We start from the raw sequence: 18,861 nt of genomic DNA on the forward strand, positions 1-18,861 counted from the left end.
TCAATTTCAGTCAGCTTGGTGCTGTATGGCAATCTTTGAGTGGGCACAGTTGCTGGGTACCATATTAAGCTCCATATTCTTAGCTATCCAATGGTACCTATGTTCCACCGTATTCTGCAAATTGGACCCTAATGCCAGTCCTCGTAAAAATTAGGCATCAGCCATAAAAAAACTGTGTGGCCCCTGGGATCATCTAGTATCCCTGTACCAAGTTTGATTCCCATGACCCCCGTGGGTCGGGTACCACAGGGCCCTATATTTATGGTAGATTGGCCCACTATGTTAATCTATGGCTCGGTCACGGTTGGGAATTTGAACAGCCACACCTTGGGCCCCAAAACAGTCCAGGCTCCCACAGATTGAGCCCATGGACATGTTTGGGGCTCAAGCTTTGGCTCCTCAAAATTCCATACTGCGCCATATATTAACATAGATAGGCCAAACTAGCCTAAATGTAGGGCCCTGCAGTAGTGGAACCATGCTGTCAGGGGCACCAAACTTGGTACAGGGTTACTAGAGGACCCTCGGGCCACAAAACGTTTTTGGGGCCAATGCTTAATTTTCATTGGGCCTGCATGGGGGTGGAATTTGCCCGACCACCGTAGGACACACGAACTGCAGAGCCCCTCTCTGCAAATACTGTTAAATAGCAGTCCAGAGATTCCTGCAGTACTTAACAATCCCCACTCCGCAGTTGCACCCGAGGGCCACACACTCCCAAGGAGCCCCTTAAAAAGTTGACCATAAAATGTCAGGCTAGCGACCCCAAGATTGTAGGGGTGGTAAAGAAAGACATTCCCTACCTCTGTGCCAAATTTGGGCCCCTGGACAAATTCCCAATCGCGTCTGCACCATAGATTAAAATAGCAGGCCAGGCGAGCCGTGTGGTAGCCTAACCACGGTGTCCAGGGGCACCAAGTTTGGCACAGGGATACTATATGATCCCCAGGGGCCACATACATTTGTTTGGGGCCAATGCTTAATTTTCACACGGACCTGCATTGGGGTAGACTTTAGCTGACCACCGCAGAACATGGGAACTGAGGAGTCCCGCTCTGCAGGTACAGTTGAATAGCTAAGAGTCAAGGGATTCCTGCGGTATCCAGCACTCCCTGCTGCGCCATACGGCCCGGGGGCCACGTACTCTCAAGTGGCTGTAGAAAAAGTTGACCAGGAAATCTTGTGTTGCCAACCCCAAAATGTTTGGGGTGGTAAAGGAAGGCCTCCCTACCTCTATGCCAAATATGCCCCCCCCCCCAGGACTCATCTGGGGTCCAAGCTGTAGCCCCTCAAATTACCAGACCGCGGCCCTGCCATAGATTAACATAGCAGACCAAGCTTCTATAAATGTAGGGCCCAAACCACAGGGGTTCAGGGCACCATACTTTGCAAACTTATAATAGAGGACCTCCAGTAACCACACAAATCTTTTGGGGGCAATGCCTAATTTTCACAGGGACTGGCATGTTGATCGACTTTGGCCAAATACTGTGGAACATAGGTAATGCAAAGCCCCACTGCAAGGGTACTATCGGATAGCGAAGACAATGGAGGTTAACCACTTGCCGACCAGGGCATAGCCCAATGACGGCTACAGCATGGTTGGCTTATTCTGGGAGGGCGTACAGGGACGTCCTCCCAGAATCTCGCTTCCTGCCGATTGTGGTTAAGGGCCAACAACAGCAGCCCTTTACCACATGATCGCTTTATCCAATGACGGAGCGGTCATTCGTCAACAAACCACTGCATGTGCGGTTCAGCTCTCTCCTCGCACGTTGTACACACCGATTGGCACCACCCCTGCCTCATTCATGCTCACCTTTGCCTCATTCATGTGTACAACATCAGTGTTTCCCTCATCATCAAGCCTGTGTCGCCGTCATCATTTAGCCTGTGTGCCCGACGTCATGCAGCCTGTGTCCCCCCCTGTCGCACAGGCATTTTTAGCGGGACTGCAACATTGCGGTGGACAGATCAGACCCCTAACTGACATTTTTGGGGGGACCAGTGACGATACTACAGTAATCAGTGCTAACAATATGCACGGTTACTGAAATAATGACACTGGCAGGGAAGGGGTTAACACCAGGGGCGATCAAAGGGTTAAATGTGAGCCTAGGGGAGTGTTTTCTAACTGTGGGGGGGATGGACTTGTGAAATGATCATAGAGACCTGCGATCCTATATAGAAGGATAACAGGCGCTCTGTGATCATTTCAGAGAGAACAACGGCTTCTCTCTCAGCGGGGTGCGATCGCAGATACCCAGCGGCAATTGGTGCCACTGGTCCCATGGATCAGCATCCCCGCTGCCCCCAGGACCGCTCCTGCAAACAGACGTACCCATACATCGATTTGCGCAGTCGAGCCAGCCTGCCGCAGTATATCGTTTTGTCGTTTTATTTCTGTGTATACATTGTGTGGACTGCTTAATAAAGAATAAAACAAAAATTATATTACAATTAATTGCATTACTTTTGAAAGTGTCCTTCCCTTACACATTACCTGGTAGTTGTGGCCGAGCGGTTAAGGCAATGGATTTGAAATCAATTGGGGTTTCCCCGTGCAGGTTTAGCAGGGTAGCTTACCAAGGTGGAGACTCAAATCCAGTAGGATCTAAGGGGGTCTTCCATTAAGCTGGTGGAAGATTAAGCCCAGGCAGATGCCCACTGGCTAAACAAAAGCCATTACATTACAGGAAGCATGGGGACAGCAAAATCAGCGGGAAAACTTTTAAGGACAACAACAGATTTCAACCCTAGTATATCGCAGGCAGCCGATTCAAGTTGAGCTGAGATCAGGCATAGCGCGAGTCATATTATGTCTGAACTCTTAATTGGATGACCCAGGAAATAATGTGCATGTGCACGGTTGGTTAGCAACCCCGTCCATAACACAATGTATGCTAATGTATCGCAACAGATCACTCAAGTGTGAAGGGGCCCTTATAGATATAAAGTCCTGTGCTCTATTTCTCTTTTCTGTACCCAGAATCATAATAAAAACTTTGGAAGTCATCCGTGAAAAAAACTCAGGGATTGATTTACCCAATTTGGAGTGTGCAAAATCTGGTGCAGCTCTGCATAGAAACCAATCAGCTTCCAGGTATTTTTGTCAAAACTTACTTGAGCAAGCTAAAGTTAGAAGCTGATTGGATACCATGCACAGCTGCAACAGATTTTGCACTCTCCAGTTCTAGTAAATCCCCCCTCAGTGAACTGTCACAAGATTATTTGACCAACTAAACTCTGTCCAGTGGGGTGCCCTCTAGTGGTAAGATAAGAGTATACAAAACTCAGTAACAGAATTTGCAAAACAGTTTTATTAGAAATAAATAAAATGTTTTCCTAGGAAAAAGTAACACACACGCATTGTATAAATAAGGAGAGCGATCTACATGGAGTACTTAATAGATCGATGTATTAAAGTCAATGTCTACTTGGCTCACACTGGGAAGGATAACAGGTACACTTTACCATAGGGCAGTGATGGCGAACCTTGGCACCCCAGATGTTTTGGGACTACGTTTCCCATGATGCTCAACTACACTGCAGAGTGCATGAGCATCATGGGAAATGTAGTTCCAAAACATCTGGGGCGCCAAGGTTCGCCATCACTGCCATAGGGACTCTTCCCCTTCCCTGGGATGCCATGATGTGACACCCATGCTTGCCCAGAATGCAGCGCTCATTGTTGGAGTGGCCATACACCAGCCCTGATCATTGTCATATGAGGGTCAGAGGGAGTGAGCACTGTCCTGTGTAAGTCTGGACTCACTGAGCTGGTAATCTCAGGGGGCCCTTGGGCAGAGCAGAAGGCAAGGTAAAGCCTTAAAGTAGATGTAAACCTTCACATATAACCAGTGAAGTGAATAAGTCTCAGCTGATACACAGAGATTAAACAAATCTCCCTACATAAAATTTTACTTGTATTATGTGCTGTCTTCAGCTATCTACACTGTTTAGAAAGTGCACGTCCTGTTAGAATTTTCTCTTCCTGGTTCACCTGTGGGAGGGAAGTTTGGCCATGCACTGTGAGATAGCTGATTGGAGGAAAGGCACACACCCCCTCTCCACATAGGCAGAAACATGCAGAGCTGTGCTGTGAATAGACCAGCTGTCTGCTAATCTATTATCTATGCATCCACTCCGACACAAAATTCAGCCTGGTTCTATCTCAGTTGACGGAGAACTTGTCAGCAGTTATCATGCTGATAACAGAAGAGAAACAGAGCAGGAGAAAGCCACTTAAGGCTTTGAGGAGAGATAAGTAAACACTACAGATAGATGTGCCCAGGTTAAACTTCATGAATCAGGTTTACAACCACTTTAAAGTGGTTGCAAAGGCTGAAGGTTTCTTTACCTTTATGCATTCTATGCATGAAGGTAAAAAACCTTCTGTTTTCAGCCCCCTCCCTCCCAAATACTTGAGCTCCCTCTAGATCCAGCGATGTCCACAAGAGCCTTGCCTCTCGGGGGACTCGCACTCCTAATTGACTTTTGGCAGCAGCAGGAGCCATTGGCTCCCACTGCTGTCAATAACAGCCAGTGAGCCAATCAGGAGATAGAGAGAGCGGGCCAGAGCCTTGGCTCCATGTGTGAATGGACACAGAGCCATGCCTCAGGAGCACGCCTGCTTGGGTGCCCCCACAGCAAGTTGCTTGCTGTGGGGGCACCCGGAAGAAGAGAGAAGCCAGGAGCGCCGGGGGGGGGGGGGGACCCAAAAAGCAGAGGATTTGGGCTGCTCTGTGCAAAACCACTGCACAGAGCAGGTAAGTATGACAGGTTTGTTATTTAAGAACAAAAAAAACAAGGCTTTAGGCTGGGTTTACACTTATGCGATTGCAGACCTTGCATGGTATTCGCACCACATGCCTGTGGACATGACCTGCGATGTCTGTGCAGTACGAATTCAGCTATACAGTTTGTATTGCTGAAATCACGTAAAAATGGTGCAGAACCCTTTTTTTTTCCAGACCCATGCAATCTGATTCCACAGTTGGCACTGCATTCTGCGAACCAATTTGGGGGTGCCTTTACCCTTATATTGACACTTGCATCGGTTCGCAGCGCGCAGTGTTAACTGCCTGAGATTCAGATGCGATGCGGGAACCCGCACAGGAATGGATGTGGTTCCCGCATCACACAAGGGTGAACCCAGCCTTAATATCGCTTTAACCACTTTAGCCCCGCTCACATGGAGGCTACTGCGGCAAAGTGCCGCGATCCCGTCCAGCGACGTAGACCTACGTCGCTGGACTCCGCTCCTTGTGGGCGGCGCTCGCGCGCCGCCGGAGGCTCGCTCCCGCTGTGTTCATTCACAGCGGGAGTCGGGCCAGGGGAGGAGCAGCGGCGATTGCCGCTGCTCTGCCCCGATCGTCGGGGATCGAGTCTGGAGATCCGCCCGCTGTGTGTAAACACAGCGGGCGGATCTCCATAGTGACAGGGACTGACAGATCGGAGTGTTCAGCATAGCTGGACATCCGATCTGTCCTTCTGTCACAGTCACCTCCCCCCCACACGTCAGTAAGCACCAGGCATACATTAACCCCTCCCTCTCCAATAAAATTAACCCCTTCCCTGCCAGTGTCATTTTTACAGTAACAGTGCATATATATAGCACTGATTACTGTAGAAATGTCACTGGTACCCCTAAAAGTGTCAAAAATGTCAGTCAAGGGTCCGATCTGTCCGCCGCAATGTCGCAGTCCCGCAAAAAAAAATCGCAGATCACCGCCATTACGCGTTAAAAAAAAACCACCAAAAATGACAGAAATCTTTCCCTCAGTTAGTAAAAGCAATAACTTTTGCGCAAACCAATCAAAATACGCTTATTGCGATTTTTTTTACTAAACATAGGTAGCATAAAACAAATTGGCCAAAAATTTAAAAAAAATTTGATTTTTACATTTTTTTTGGGGGGAATTTCATATAAAAAAATGAGAAAAATATATATATATTTTTTTTAAATAAACGCTCTTTTTTTGTTTATAGCGCAAAAAGTAAAAATCGCACAGGTGATCAAATACCACCAAAAGAAAGCTCTGTTTATGGGAAAAAAAGGACGTAAATTTCGTTTGGGTACGGCGTCGCACGACCGCGCAATTGTCAGTTAAAGTCGCACAGCGCCGAATCGCAAAAAGTGGCCTGGACGGAAGACAGCAAAATCCTCCGGTGGTAAAGTGGTTAATGCTCAACTCAATGGCCTAAAGCTCAACTCTGGGCAAAATTCAGGATGACAAAAGAAGCCACAAGATGCCCAGCAATATTAAACTCGGAAGACTGAAGAATTTCAAGGAGGTCCGCTTAAAGTGACATTACAACGGTGCCCTGTATAATGATGCAAGGAAAGGTGATGCCATCATCACATCTGCATCACTGGAGACCACCCACCACCAGGAAAAAGTCCACATAGGACCTTGCATATCAGGTGACCAGACTGGATAAGGCTGAAAAAATAAAATCATGGTGACCACTGGGGTGTGGGAGTGGGCAGTGGTGGATGGGGGGCTAAGTGCAGCGTTTAGCTTGAAGGGTCCCTACAATAAATGAACCTGTTGCCCAGAATGAAAAAGGAGTACATATTCACTTTAAAATGCAGTACTTAAAAGGGTCAGCCTATCCAAAAGTAATATTTCAGCTTTAGTTGGGGTATGGTAAGCAGAAGACCAACAGTGGGATCTCCTCTCCGTAATTCCTGCTCACCGGGGAGATTGTACTGGGGTGATGCCTGCAGCTAGTGGGATCAACCCGGTACCGTTGTTTAGAGCCACGGTAATTTCTTGTAATTACAACCGATGCAACTAAGTAGCTGCTCGGTTGTGATTACAAGGCGCTGCCTTCCACGGCTCACTGGGGTCTCCCGTTCCAACGGCTGGCCGAAGACACGAACAAAAGCTGGAATCGGCTCTGATCAGGTCTCCGATGTACAAACCCAGAAGCGATGTCATGACATCCCTTCCGGTTACTGGAGCCTTAACCACTTTAGCCCAGGAGGATTTGGCTGCTCAATGACCAGGGCCTATTTTGCGATTCGGCACTGCGTTACTTTAACGGACAATTGCGCGGTAGTGCGACGCTGCACCCAAATGAAATTGATGTCCTTTTTTCCCCCACAAACAGAGCTTTATTGTGATGGTATTTGATCACCAGTGCGACTTTATTTTTTGCGCTATAAAACAAAAAAATAGCGACAATTTTGAAAAAATAACAATATTTTTCACATTTTTTATATGAAAATCTCAAAAAAAAATGTAAAAATCAAAATTTTTTAGGCCAATTTGTCTTCCACTACATATTTTTGGTAAAAAAAAAAAAAAAAATCGCAATAAGCGTATTTTTATTGGGTTTGCGCAAAAGTTATTGCGTTTACTAACTACGGGAAAGATTTATGTCATTTTTATTGTTTTTTTTTTAAACTAGTGGTGGCGATCTGCGATTTTTTTTTTTTGTGGGACTGCGACATTGCAGCGGACAGATCGGACCCCTAACTGACATTTTTGACACTTTTGGGGGTACCAGTGACATTACTACAGTAATCAGTGCTATAAATATGCACTGTTACTGTAAAAATGACACTGGCAGGGAAGGGGTTAACTTTACTGGTGATCAAGGGGTTAAGTGTGTCCCTAGGGGCGTGATTCTAACTGTCAGGGGGCGTGGCTTGTGAGATCATCACAGAGACATGTGATCCTATATAGCAGGATCGCATAGCCTCTGTGATAATATAAGGGAGAATGACAGACGGCTGTGTTTACATCAGCCGTCTGTCTTTCTCCCTCTGCTGCGGGAGATAGCGAGTGCTCGGCGGCCATTGGAGCCGCCGGTCACACGCGCTGGCTCCCCAGGGAACGAGCAGGGGGTGGGAGCGCGCCCCCCCCCCCACAAGCGCCTGAGCGAACGACGTAGTACTACGTCGCTTTGCCCAGCTGCGGCAGAGTGCCGCAGTAAATGTACGGTGGGCAGGGCGCAAGTGGGTAAAGAGGCCAAATTAAAAAAAAAAAAAAAAAGGCACTATTCAAAAACAGCCAAACTTGGCTTTTGAATGCTTTTAAGGTGTTTGGGTTTTTTAGACCCCAGATCCCTCCATAAGAGTACCAGCCACTGCCTATTACTGTCACAAGGGATGTTTATGTTTATATTCCTTGTGACAGCAATAAGACCCCGTTCACACTGGGGCGACCTGTCAGGCGACCTGGTTGCCTGCCATAGAGAAGCTGTGGACCCGTTCTAATAGGAGCGACACAAGTCGCTCCAAATTAGAAAAAGGGTCCGGAGCTTCTTTGGGGCGACCTGGAGCGACCTGCATAGACTTCAATGTTATGAAGTCCGTGCCGACCGATCCGAGGTCGCGGTGCGAGCTGCTCACCGCGACCTGTGAGGTCGCCCCAGCAAGTCGGATCGCCCCAGTGTGAACGGGGTCTAAAAGTGATCAAAATTTATTTATTTTTTTTTAAAAAGACAGTGCAAAAATAAATAGAATAAATAAGAAAAAAAACATTTAAAGTGTCCCAATCCTTCCGTATTTTGCATGCAGAAGGGAACGCATACGTAAGTCATGCCCGCATAAGTAAACGGTGTTCAAACCACACATGTGAGGAATCGCTGTGATCGTTAAAGTGAGAGCAATAATTCTAGCACATGACCTCCTCGAATTCCAAACGGGTAACCATTAACATTTTTTAAAGCGTCTCCTACAGAGATTTTTTAAGTACTATAGTTTGTCGCTATTCCACAAGTGTGCGCAATTTTAATGTGTGACATGTTAGGTATCCATTTACTCAGCGTAACATCATCTTTCACATTATACAAAAAATTGGGCTAATGCTACTGTTTTTTTTAAATTTTTTTTATTTCATGAAAATGTATTTCTTCCAAAAAATTTGCATTTGAAAGACCGCTCCCCAAAAACAGTGTGACAAAATATTGCAACGGCCACCATTTTATTCTCTAGGGTCTCTGCTATAAAAATGTAAGCAACAAATGTCAGAAAAAGGCTTAGGCATGAAGGGGGTTAATATAAAAATCAAGCCATCAGGGATGGTGGGAGCCCCTCATAATGGGGACAGCAGGTGTACAGACCCCGGAATGCAGGAAAGGGATGGTGGGAACCTCTTATAATGGGCACAGCAGGTTTAAATACCTGGGATGGGGAAGTAAAAAGCCGCACTTGGTCAAAAACACTGGTAGATGGTAGACCAAAAGGCTTATTACCATCAACTTGGTTAAACAGGGCTGCCAGCACAAAATGACATGATAAATCACCAGCAATACATAAATAAATAAAGTGCAGCGCCAAAAAATGAACAAATAAAGAGAACAATAAAGTTGGGGGGAGTACCGCGCTTTAAAAGTGCTTAAATAACATAGAAAAAAATATATAAATATGTAAATAAGTGAAAAAGTGCCAAAGTGCTTCTTAAATAATATTAAAATTAATGTGTCTTAATGTATACAATAATACAATCCAATACAATTCATACAATAAATATAATAGGTGATGAAATATTCACTAAACAAAAATAGATCTTATCGAAACCAACTATATCAATCCATTATACAGTGAAAAATTTATATAAAATTAAAATCGGTGACTTATTTAAATATAAAAAGTGCTCTAAATAGGTGATATCCAATAAAGTGCTGAAGTGTCCTTTTAAAATTATTTTTATAAATATATAGTGTGATGAACACAATCTTCTTAATCCAAATTTCACATGCAGGTGCTTCGTGCGGTGCCCACTAGGTGTCCTAAGCGCTCACCTCACTGCTCCTTTAAAAGAGCCTTAGGTTGTATTCCCCAGTATGCTGTTCCTTCCTCCTTATTGGCATATATGTACCATTATAAATCCTTGGTTATATCTCCCTTGTAAATGCAGCTATCTTCCAGGGGATATATGCGGTTCTTTGTATCTCCAAAAATATCAAATTGGGCCCAACATAGTGAAGTACGTCCCATAAATTTTATTTAGAAAAGTAAGAGTAACACTCACATTGCTTTGCGTCTTGTTTCTAGCATAACATACGATCCTTTGCCGATACGTCACTTCCGGTTTAGCTATCCTACGCGTTACGCTACGTCATCACGCAGCTTCTTCCAGGGATCTCTGGAAGAAGCTGCGTGATGACGCAGCGTAACGCGTAGGATAGCTAAACCGGAAGTGACGTATCGGCAAAGGATCGTATGTTATGCTAGAAACAAGACGCAAAGCAATGTGAGTGTTACTCTTACTTTTCTAAATAAAATTTATGGGACGTACTTCACTATGTTGGGCCCAATTTGATTTTTTTGGAGATACAAAGAACCGCATATATCCCCTGGAAGATAGCTGCATTTACAAGGGAGATATAACCAAGGATTTATAATGGTACATATATGCCAATAAGGAGGAAGGAACAGTATACTGGGGAATACAACCTAAGGCTCTTTTAAAGGAGCAGTGAGGTGAGCGCTTAGGACACCTAGTGGGCACCGCACGAAGCACCTGCATGTGAAATTTGGATTAAGAAGATTGTGTTCATCACACTATATATTTATAAAAATAATTTTAAAAGGACACTTCAGCACTTTATTGGATATCACCTATTTAGAGCACTTTTTATATTTAAATAAGTCACCGATTTTAATTTTATATAAATTTTTCACTGTATAATGGATTGATATAGTTGGTTTCGATAAGATCTATTTTTGTTTAGTGAATATTTCATCACCTATTATATTTATTGTATGAATTGTATTGGATTGTATTATTGTATACATTAAGACACATTAATTTTAATATTATTTAAGAAGCACTTTGGCACTTTTTCACTTATTTACATATTTATATATTTTTTTCTATGTTATTTAAGCACTTTTAAAGCGCGGTACTCCCCCCAACTTTATTTATCTGTATTGTGTAGGTTACCAATTTTAGTACCTGCAGCATTAAAGGTGCCTATTTTGTAGACAATAATTAGAGAGACAGCGCGAGAATTTCACCAACCCTCTATAAATAAAGAGAACAGTTTCCTGTATACCTTAAAGGTTATGTGCCTTAACAGATATGAGCAAATAAGACATTAGCTATTGGATGTCCATAGGAGCCACAGGGATAAAGACAGTCCAACCAAGGTGAAGAAGAATCATAACCAGATAGAAAAATAAGTCCCTTAGTGAAATAGATGGTAAATTGGAGACAAAGGAAATATCCCAGCTGCCAAGGATGAGACCTAATTCCACCGTCATGCCACGCACGGATATACCCTTACCGGAAGATGTAGACCCCCAAATTAATAAGTGGTCAGATGAGCTTGTGTATATAATGCACAGGTGTCAAACACAAGGCCCGCGAGCCGAATGCGGCCCCCCAGGCAATTTCATATGGCCCTCGCACCTCTTCTGCATCTGTGGCACACCCCTTGTCTCTGCCCCCACCTTGTCTCAGTAGTCGACAGCAGAGAGGACAGAACTCCTTTGCCAGATCCTGTACTTCTCTGTGCTGTTGCAGAAAGGCTCGTCTTTGCCCACCATCTCTTCTCAGCAGTCTGCAGCAGAGAGGAGGGCAGAGCTAATCCTACAGATCCTGCACCTCTTTGTGCAGCCACAACACCACCTTTTCTCTGCCTCCCCTGGTCTCAGCATTCAGCAGACTCTGGAAGCTGACTCCAGCCCTCCTCTGGTCCTTCTCCAGACCTTGCACATTTTTTTCCAAGATCCACCCACATCTTCTTCCTGGCAGTAGCACAAGATAAGGGGGTGCATTGTGATGTAAGGAAGGGTGGGTGACTCTTGACTTATGATGGTGGGGGGCTCTTGACATATCATGTAAGGGTGTAGATGTAGGGCATGAGCTGCTCTGGACATCTAATCTTACAGATACGTATAACCGGCCCTTTGAGGGCAACCATAATGCTGATGCGGCCCGCGATGAAATTTCGTTTGACACCCCTGATATAATGGATAAACATCATCCGCAATCAGTGTTGGGCAATCTCACGCTCCTCAATCTTGTCCAGTGTAGACGAAAAATCCCCCAGATCGCATCAGGTCACACAGACCTATGGAGCCCTTGATCCGTATTCAGTTAGGATGGATCAATCCTCCAACTGTCTCCTCCACCACAGTTTTCCTCTGGTATGTTAACCTCAATGGGATAAGATATTGCCTCCGGTGTTCCTCCTTCCCCTTACTCCTCCTTCTCTCCCGATCAGTGTTTGCTCCATAGGTCTGTGTGACCTGATGCGATCTGGGGGATTTTTCATCTATACTGGACAAGATTAAGGAGCGTGAGATTGGCAAACACTGATTGGGGGGTCTACATCTCCCGGTAAGGGTATATCCGTGCGTTGCACGACGGTGGAATTAGGTCTCATCCTTGGCAGCTGGGATCTTTCCTTTGTCTTCAATTTACCATCTATTTCCCTAAGGGACTTATTTTTCTATCTGGTTATGATTCTTCTTCACCTTGGTTGGACTGTCTTTATCCCTGTGACTCCTATGGACTTCCAGTAGCTAAGGTCTTATTTGCTCATATCTGTTAAGGCACATAACCTTTAAAGTATACAGGAAACTGTTCTGTTTATTTGTTCATTTTTTGGCGCTGCACTTTATCTATTTACATACCTGGGAACCTAGCACAAGGATGGTGTGTACTCAGCATAACACGCAGGTGTGCAGGGATCTCACCATGAGAGTCTTCAGAAACTGTTAGGTGGTTTGACTCTCCAGCATCAACCAAACACTGAAATATCAGTTTTAGGTGGACTAACCCTTTATTAAGATCCTCCCTCAAAGGGCCTATATGAGAAGCCTCATATGGGAGCTGATCTGATCCGATTCCCTGCCTGCAGAGAAAACCTAGGCAGTGACAACTCCCATAGTGATGTTGAAAATGTCTGAGGCCTGGGAGGCCAGTGTGGACGCTTCTGCCTCAGGATCCTCACACAGATCTATTGCTCATGATGTTTACTTTTACATTTAATACATTTTATACACACATTTTACGATTAAAATATCTTACAGAAGGTGACCCGGGGCTGGGCTCATACTGCACCCAGCAAGCCCAATATGACAGCATTGCCAGTAGAACTTGTATCCCAATAAGTCTTTAGTAAATTAAGTGCTACTGGGCTATGGCCTAGAATTAAACTACTTGGCTTGTGTCTAAGAGTTCATGTCCATCGTGTACAAAGTAACTACTGCTCTACAAAAATGGAGTCTGGTATAATGGTCGGTGGAACGGCCTGTTCGCTGACTTCATGCGTCTTGACGTGGACCTTCAGCTGATAGTTGATACTGAAGCTGCGCGGACAGTGGCTACATTTGTATGGCCGCTCCCCGCTGTGACCCCGGAGGTGAATCTTTAGTGTATAGGCCTTGGTAAAGCTTTTCTCGCACACGTCACAATTGTACGGTCTGGCCCCCACGTGGTTTCTCTGATGCTCGACAAAAGAGGAGCAGTCGCTGAACGCCCGCTCGCACTGGCTGCAGTTGTAGGGCCTCTCGCCGGTATGAATCCGTCTGTGCACGGTGAGGTGGGACTTCTCCCGGAAGCTCTTGCTGCAGATGGTGCAGAGGTAGGGCTTGGCGCCTGAGTGGATGCGCTGATGGCGCACCATGGAAGAGTAGTCACTGAAGCTCTTGGCACACTCAGTGCATTGGTAAGGCCGCTCTCCAGAGTGAGTTCTCTTGTGGACACGGAGGTGGGACAATGCGCTGAAGCGCTTCGGGCACTCCGGACAATGGTAAGGGCGCTCCCCGCTATGAATGCGCTTGTGTACAGTCAGTAGGTTGTTCTTGGAGAAGGCTTTGTGGCATTCATCGCACTGGTAAGGCTTTTCTCCCGAGTGGACTCTGAGATGGACCTTCAGGCTGTATGACTTAGTAAAGCTCTTCTCACACACCTCACACTTGTGGACCTTCTCTGGTGGGGCAGTGGGCTTGGCTCTTCGGAACCGGCTGGCCTCATGCGCCCACTCCTCATGCGTGGTCTGGTGGATCTTCAGCCCAATGTTCTGCGAGAAACACTTGCCACACTTCGGACACTGGTAAGGCTTCTCACCTGAGTGAATTCTCTGGTGGACCTTCAGATTGTACGATTTGGTGAAGCTTTTCTTGCATACATCACACACGTGGCTGCCTTTGGTGGCCAGGATGGGCATCGGGCAGGAGGGGTCTTGTCGGAGCAGCAGTTTCACCTCCTTCAGCCTGTGGTCCAACCTGTTATGTTGGTCCTGGCGGTGCTGTCTCAGGGTCGGTTTGTTGGGAAAACTACTGTTGCATTCTGGGCAATTGTAAGGGTTTTCTTCTGTGTGTAACCGGCGGTGAGATTTCAGGTAATCTCTTCGAGAGAAACCCTTACCGCAGTCCTGGCAGAGGAATGGCTTTTCCATGCAGTGAACCAGCGTGTGGTTCCATAAAAGGGAGCGGCTGGGAAAGGCTTTATTGCAAATTTTGCAAGGGTGCACTGAATCAGATCTTCGCAGAGTAACATCATGATCCTCAAGGGGTTCAAGAATTGCTGAAGATAAAGTACTCTTTACTGAGAATATCTTCTGCGACATACCATCATAACCGTTTGGTAGAGAGACCTCAACCAGATCTGAATGCCCACCTTCTTTTTTTATTTGCCTGGGCACCTCGTTAACATACGCACATGTCTTTGTTACCTTCTTTGGCCTGTTATGCGTTTTGGTGAGGAGTGTTGGTGGTAATGTGTGTTCTCTCTTCATGCTTGGTGTATTGTAAAAGTCACCGATCACTAACTCCTCACAGTTCATGCAATCTGCTAAAAGAAATCACTGTCAGTAACATGTTATAACTGTTCAATTTCACATGGTATGACCTTTTAAGATCATCAAAAATAATATAATAAAATTAGTCTGCGCCACAAAAATGTACCTGTGAATGTTAGAAACATACGGGGGCGATCATTAAAGTGGTATAGAAACTCAAGAATGACAAAATCTGCTAAAAAAATCCACTGACAGGCAGTTTTTTTTTTTTAAAGGAGAAGAGACCCTAGAGGGCTCTTCAATTGTAAATATCCCCCCCCCCCCCCGCCTGTCAGCGGAAATGCAATTTGAGCAGTGCATGTGCAGCTTGGACCGCATTTATGGCCCGCTGTGTGTGCCCTGGCGAAGTGACTCCCATGTGCATGCACGAGAGTGATGTTACTGCAGCTTGGCCATTCAAGTGGCTGATGATTCAGAACATGGAAGGAAGACTGGGTTAAGATGTAAGCACCAGGGAGAGCTGTGACAGCCCAGCACTGGAGGGCTCAGTTTTTAGGTAAATCTCTCATAATGTACTAGTACAGTGGTGTAACTAGGGTTGGTGTGAGCTGTTGCGGTAAACAAAGCCGCCATCAGGTGGCGACAGCCAACACACATTTAGGGAGCCCAGGCATCCTGAGGGGCCTGGGTGTCTCGAGGGCAGTGGTGGACTGGGTCAGGGGGCTGCTTTGATGCCCTGTAAAAAGCTGCACAGGTTAACAAGACCCAGAGCAGGAGGTGGAGTCTGTGTGTCTGTGTCTGTGTGTGCCTCCCATTTTTGTCCGTTCAACCCTGCCCACCTGAATGCAATGCACTGTGCTGTGAAAGGAGTTCTGTGGGCAGCTGGGGGGCAACTTTAAAAGGATAGCTGGTAGCTGCCATGACCCTGGGGGAGACATAACTGGTGAGTGAGCCCTCCGCACCCAGAACAGCCCCCTCTCTTTTTGCTCTGCTTCTTCTCTCTCCCCCTATCTCTCCCCTCCTTCTCGCTTTTATTCACTCTCTCATTCTCTCTCTCTCTCTCTCATTCACTCTGTCTCTCCTTCTCTCCCTCGTTCTCTCTCTAGACTGGAGGGGGAGGAGGACATGGGATGGAGGAGATGGGACTGGAGGAGGAGGACATGGGACTGCAGGAGGACATGAGATGGGGGAGGTGGGACTGGAGGAGGAGGACATGAGATGGGGGAGGTGGGACTGGAGGAGGAGGACATGAGATGGAGGAGGTGGGACTGGAGGAGGAGGACATGAGATGGAGGAGGTGGGACTGGAGGAGGAGGACATGAGATGGAGGAGGTGGGACTGGAGGAGGAGGACATGAGATGGGGGAGGTGGGACTGGAGGAGGAGGACATGAGATGGAGGAGGTGGGACTGGAGGAGGAGGACATGAGATGGAGGAGGTGGGACTGGAGGAGGAGGACATGAGATGGAGGAGGTGGGACTGGAGGAGGAGGACATGAGATGGAGGAGGAGGACATGAGATGGAGGAGGAGGGACTGGAGGAGGAGGACATGGGATGGGGGAAGATTGCACTGGAGGAGAAGGACATGGGATGGGGGAAGATGGCACTGGAGGAGAAGGACATGGGATGGGGGAAGATGGCACTGGAGGAGAAGGACATGGGATGAGGGGGGAGAGACACTGTCCTGGCTTTGTTCATGTGGCATGCAATACAATATATCCACTGACCAACTTCAAGAATGTATATCCGGGCTGTTCGCCATGCCCTGACCTACTAGTAGGTTCTGACCTACTTACCTGCAATTTCCTTTTTTTTATGTATGATTTTGGGCTGAGCAAATGAAAGGGACACCAATGTTTCTTCTGTTTTTATTGTTTGAGCTGACCATTCTGGTTGTGCGATCTATTGAATAGACACTGTACCCACTTGTACCCCGTACCTCTGAAGAAAGAGGAATCTCTGAAACGCATCAGTTGGTGGCAACAGGGGGTTTGATTCAGTTTACAGTGTCTATCCATGAATATTATATAGGTTTCTCTATGTCTGTTCAATTGGTCTGGCACTCTAATACCTGCATGTACGCCAGCTCATCTATGCAATGATGTTATTGATTTCTTGTTGTAATAAAGCGATTTTGTATTTTTTATACATATTCCTTGATATTTTTATTTTTTATACTTGACTCTCGAGTCACTTCAATGTTTGGCCTTTAAAGTCCCCCTTAGAGGCATTTCTTTCCTCATTGTTCCGTCTTATATATTTAAGGATGTGGGCCCTAGTCTTGAATTGATCCAACCTTCATTTCCTTCTCCATGGGATGGAGGAGAGGGAACTGGAGGAGGAAGAGGACGTGGGATGGAGGAGAGGGGACTGGAGGAGGAAGAGGACGTGGGATGGAGGAGAGGGGACTGGAGGAGGAAGAGGACGTGGGATGGAGGAGAGGGGACTGGAGGAGGAAGAGGACGTGGGATGGAGGAGAGGGGACTGGAGGAGGAAGAGGACGTGGGATGGAGGAGAGGGGACTGGAGGAGGAGGAGGACGTGGGATGGAGGAGGAAGAGGACGTGGGATGGAGGAGAGGGGACTGGAGGAGGAAGAGGACGTGGGATGGAGGAGAGGGGACTGGAGGAGGAGGAGGACGTGGGATGGAGAAGAGGGGACAGAAGGAGGAAGAGGACATGGGATGGAGGAGAGGGGACTGGAGGAGGAAGAGGACGTGGGATGGAAGAGAGGGGACTGGAGGAGGAAGAGGACATGGGATGGAGGAGGGGGGACTGGAGGAGGATGAGGACATGGGATGGAGGAGGGGGGACTGGAGGAGGATGAGGACATGGGATGGAGGAGGGGGGACTGGAGGAGGATGAGGACATGGGATGGAGGAGAGGGGACTGGAGGAGGAAGAGGACATGGGATGGAGTAGAGGGGACTGGAGGAGAAAGAAGACATGGGATGGAGGAGAGGGGACTGGAGGAGGAAGAGGACATGGGATGGAGGAGAGGGAACTGGAGGAGGAAGAGGACATGGGATGGGGGAGCGGGGACTGGAGGAGGAAGAAGACATGGGATGGAGGAGAGGGGACTGGAGGAGGAAGGGGACATGGGATGGAGGAGGGGGGACTGGAGGAGGATGAGGACATGGGATGGAGGAGGGGGGACTGGAGGAGGATGAGGACATGGGATGGAGGAGAGGGGACTGGAGGAGGAAGAGGACATAGGATGGAGTAGAGGGGACTGGAGGAGAAAGAAGACATGGGATGGAGGAGAGGGGACTGGAGGAGGAAGAGGACATGGGATGGAGGAGAGGGAACTGGAGGAGGAAGAGGACATGGGATGGAGGAGCGGGGACTGGAGGAGGAAGAAGACATGGGATTGAGGAGAGGGGACTGGAGGAGGAAGGGGACATGGGATGGAGGAGGGGGGACTGGAGGAGGAAGAGGACGTGGGATGGAGGAGAGGGGACTGGAGGAGGAAGAGGACGTGGGATGGAGGAGAGGGGACTGGAGGAGGAGGAGGACGTGGGATGGAGGAGGAAGAGGACGTGGGATGGAGGAGAGGGGACTGGAGGAGGAAGAGGACGTGGGATGGAGGAGAGGGGACTGGAGGAGGAGGAGGACGTGGGATGGAGGAGAAGGGACTGAAGGAGAAAGAGGACATGGGATGGAGGAGAGGAGACTGGAGGAGGAAGAGGACGTGGGATAGAGGAGAGGGGACTGGAGAAGGAAGAGGACATGGGATGGAGGAGGGGGGACTGGAGGAGGAAGAGGACATGGGATGGAGGAGAAAGAGGACATGGGATGGAGGAGAGGGGACTGGAGGAGGAAGAGGACATGGGATGGAGGAAGGGGGACTGGAGGAGGAAGAGGACATGGGATGGAGGAGAGGGGACTGGAGGAGGAAGAGGACATGGGATGGAGGAGGAAGAGGACATGGGATGGAGGAGGGGGGACTGGAGGAGGAAGAGGACATGGGATGGAGGAGAGGGGACTGGAAGAGAAAGAGGACATGGGATGGAGGAGAGGGGACTGGAGGAGGAAGAGGACATGGCAGAGGCGTAACTAGATTGATCAGGGCCCCAGTGCAAGAAATCACGAAGGGCCCCCCCCCCCCCCCCCGAAAAAACATTTTTTTGACACTTTTTTTTCCCCCAATGTA

The 18,861-nt window shown here is 47.5% G+C and overlaps 1 protein-coding gene across 1 annotated transcript in view; it reads right to left on the reverse strand.

Annotated features, from left to right (window-relative positions):
* Positions 1-13,173: 13,173 nt before the first annotated feature.
* LOC309550332 (uncharacterized protein) overlaps positions 13,174-18,861 on the reverse strand; it is a gene marked incomplete at both ends in the record, with an annotated part of 34,114 nt that continues 28,426 nt past the window's right edge. Inside the window, one exon of the mRNA XM_082250729.1 lies at positions 13,174-14,762. Coding sequence (XP_082106855.1) covers positions 13,174-14,762 — 1,589 coding nt within the window. The remainder of the gene's footprint in view (positions 14,763-18,861) is intronic.

The sequence above is a fragment of the Pelophylax lessonae genome (assembly GCF_965119305.1).
Source record: "Pelophylax lessonae genome assembly, chromosome: 3".
Taxonomy (NCBI): domain Eukaryota; kingdom Metazoa; phylum Chordata; class Amphibia; order Anura; family Ranidae; genus Pelophylax; species Pelophylax lessonae.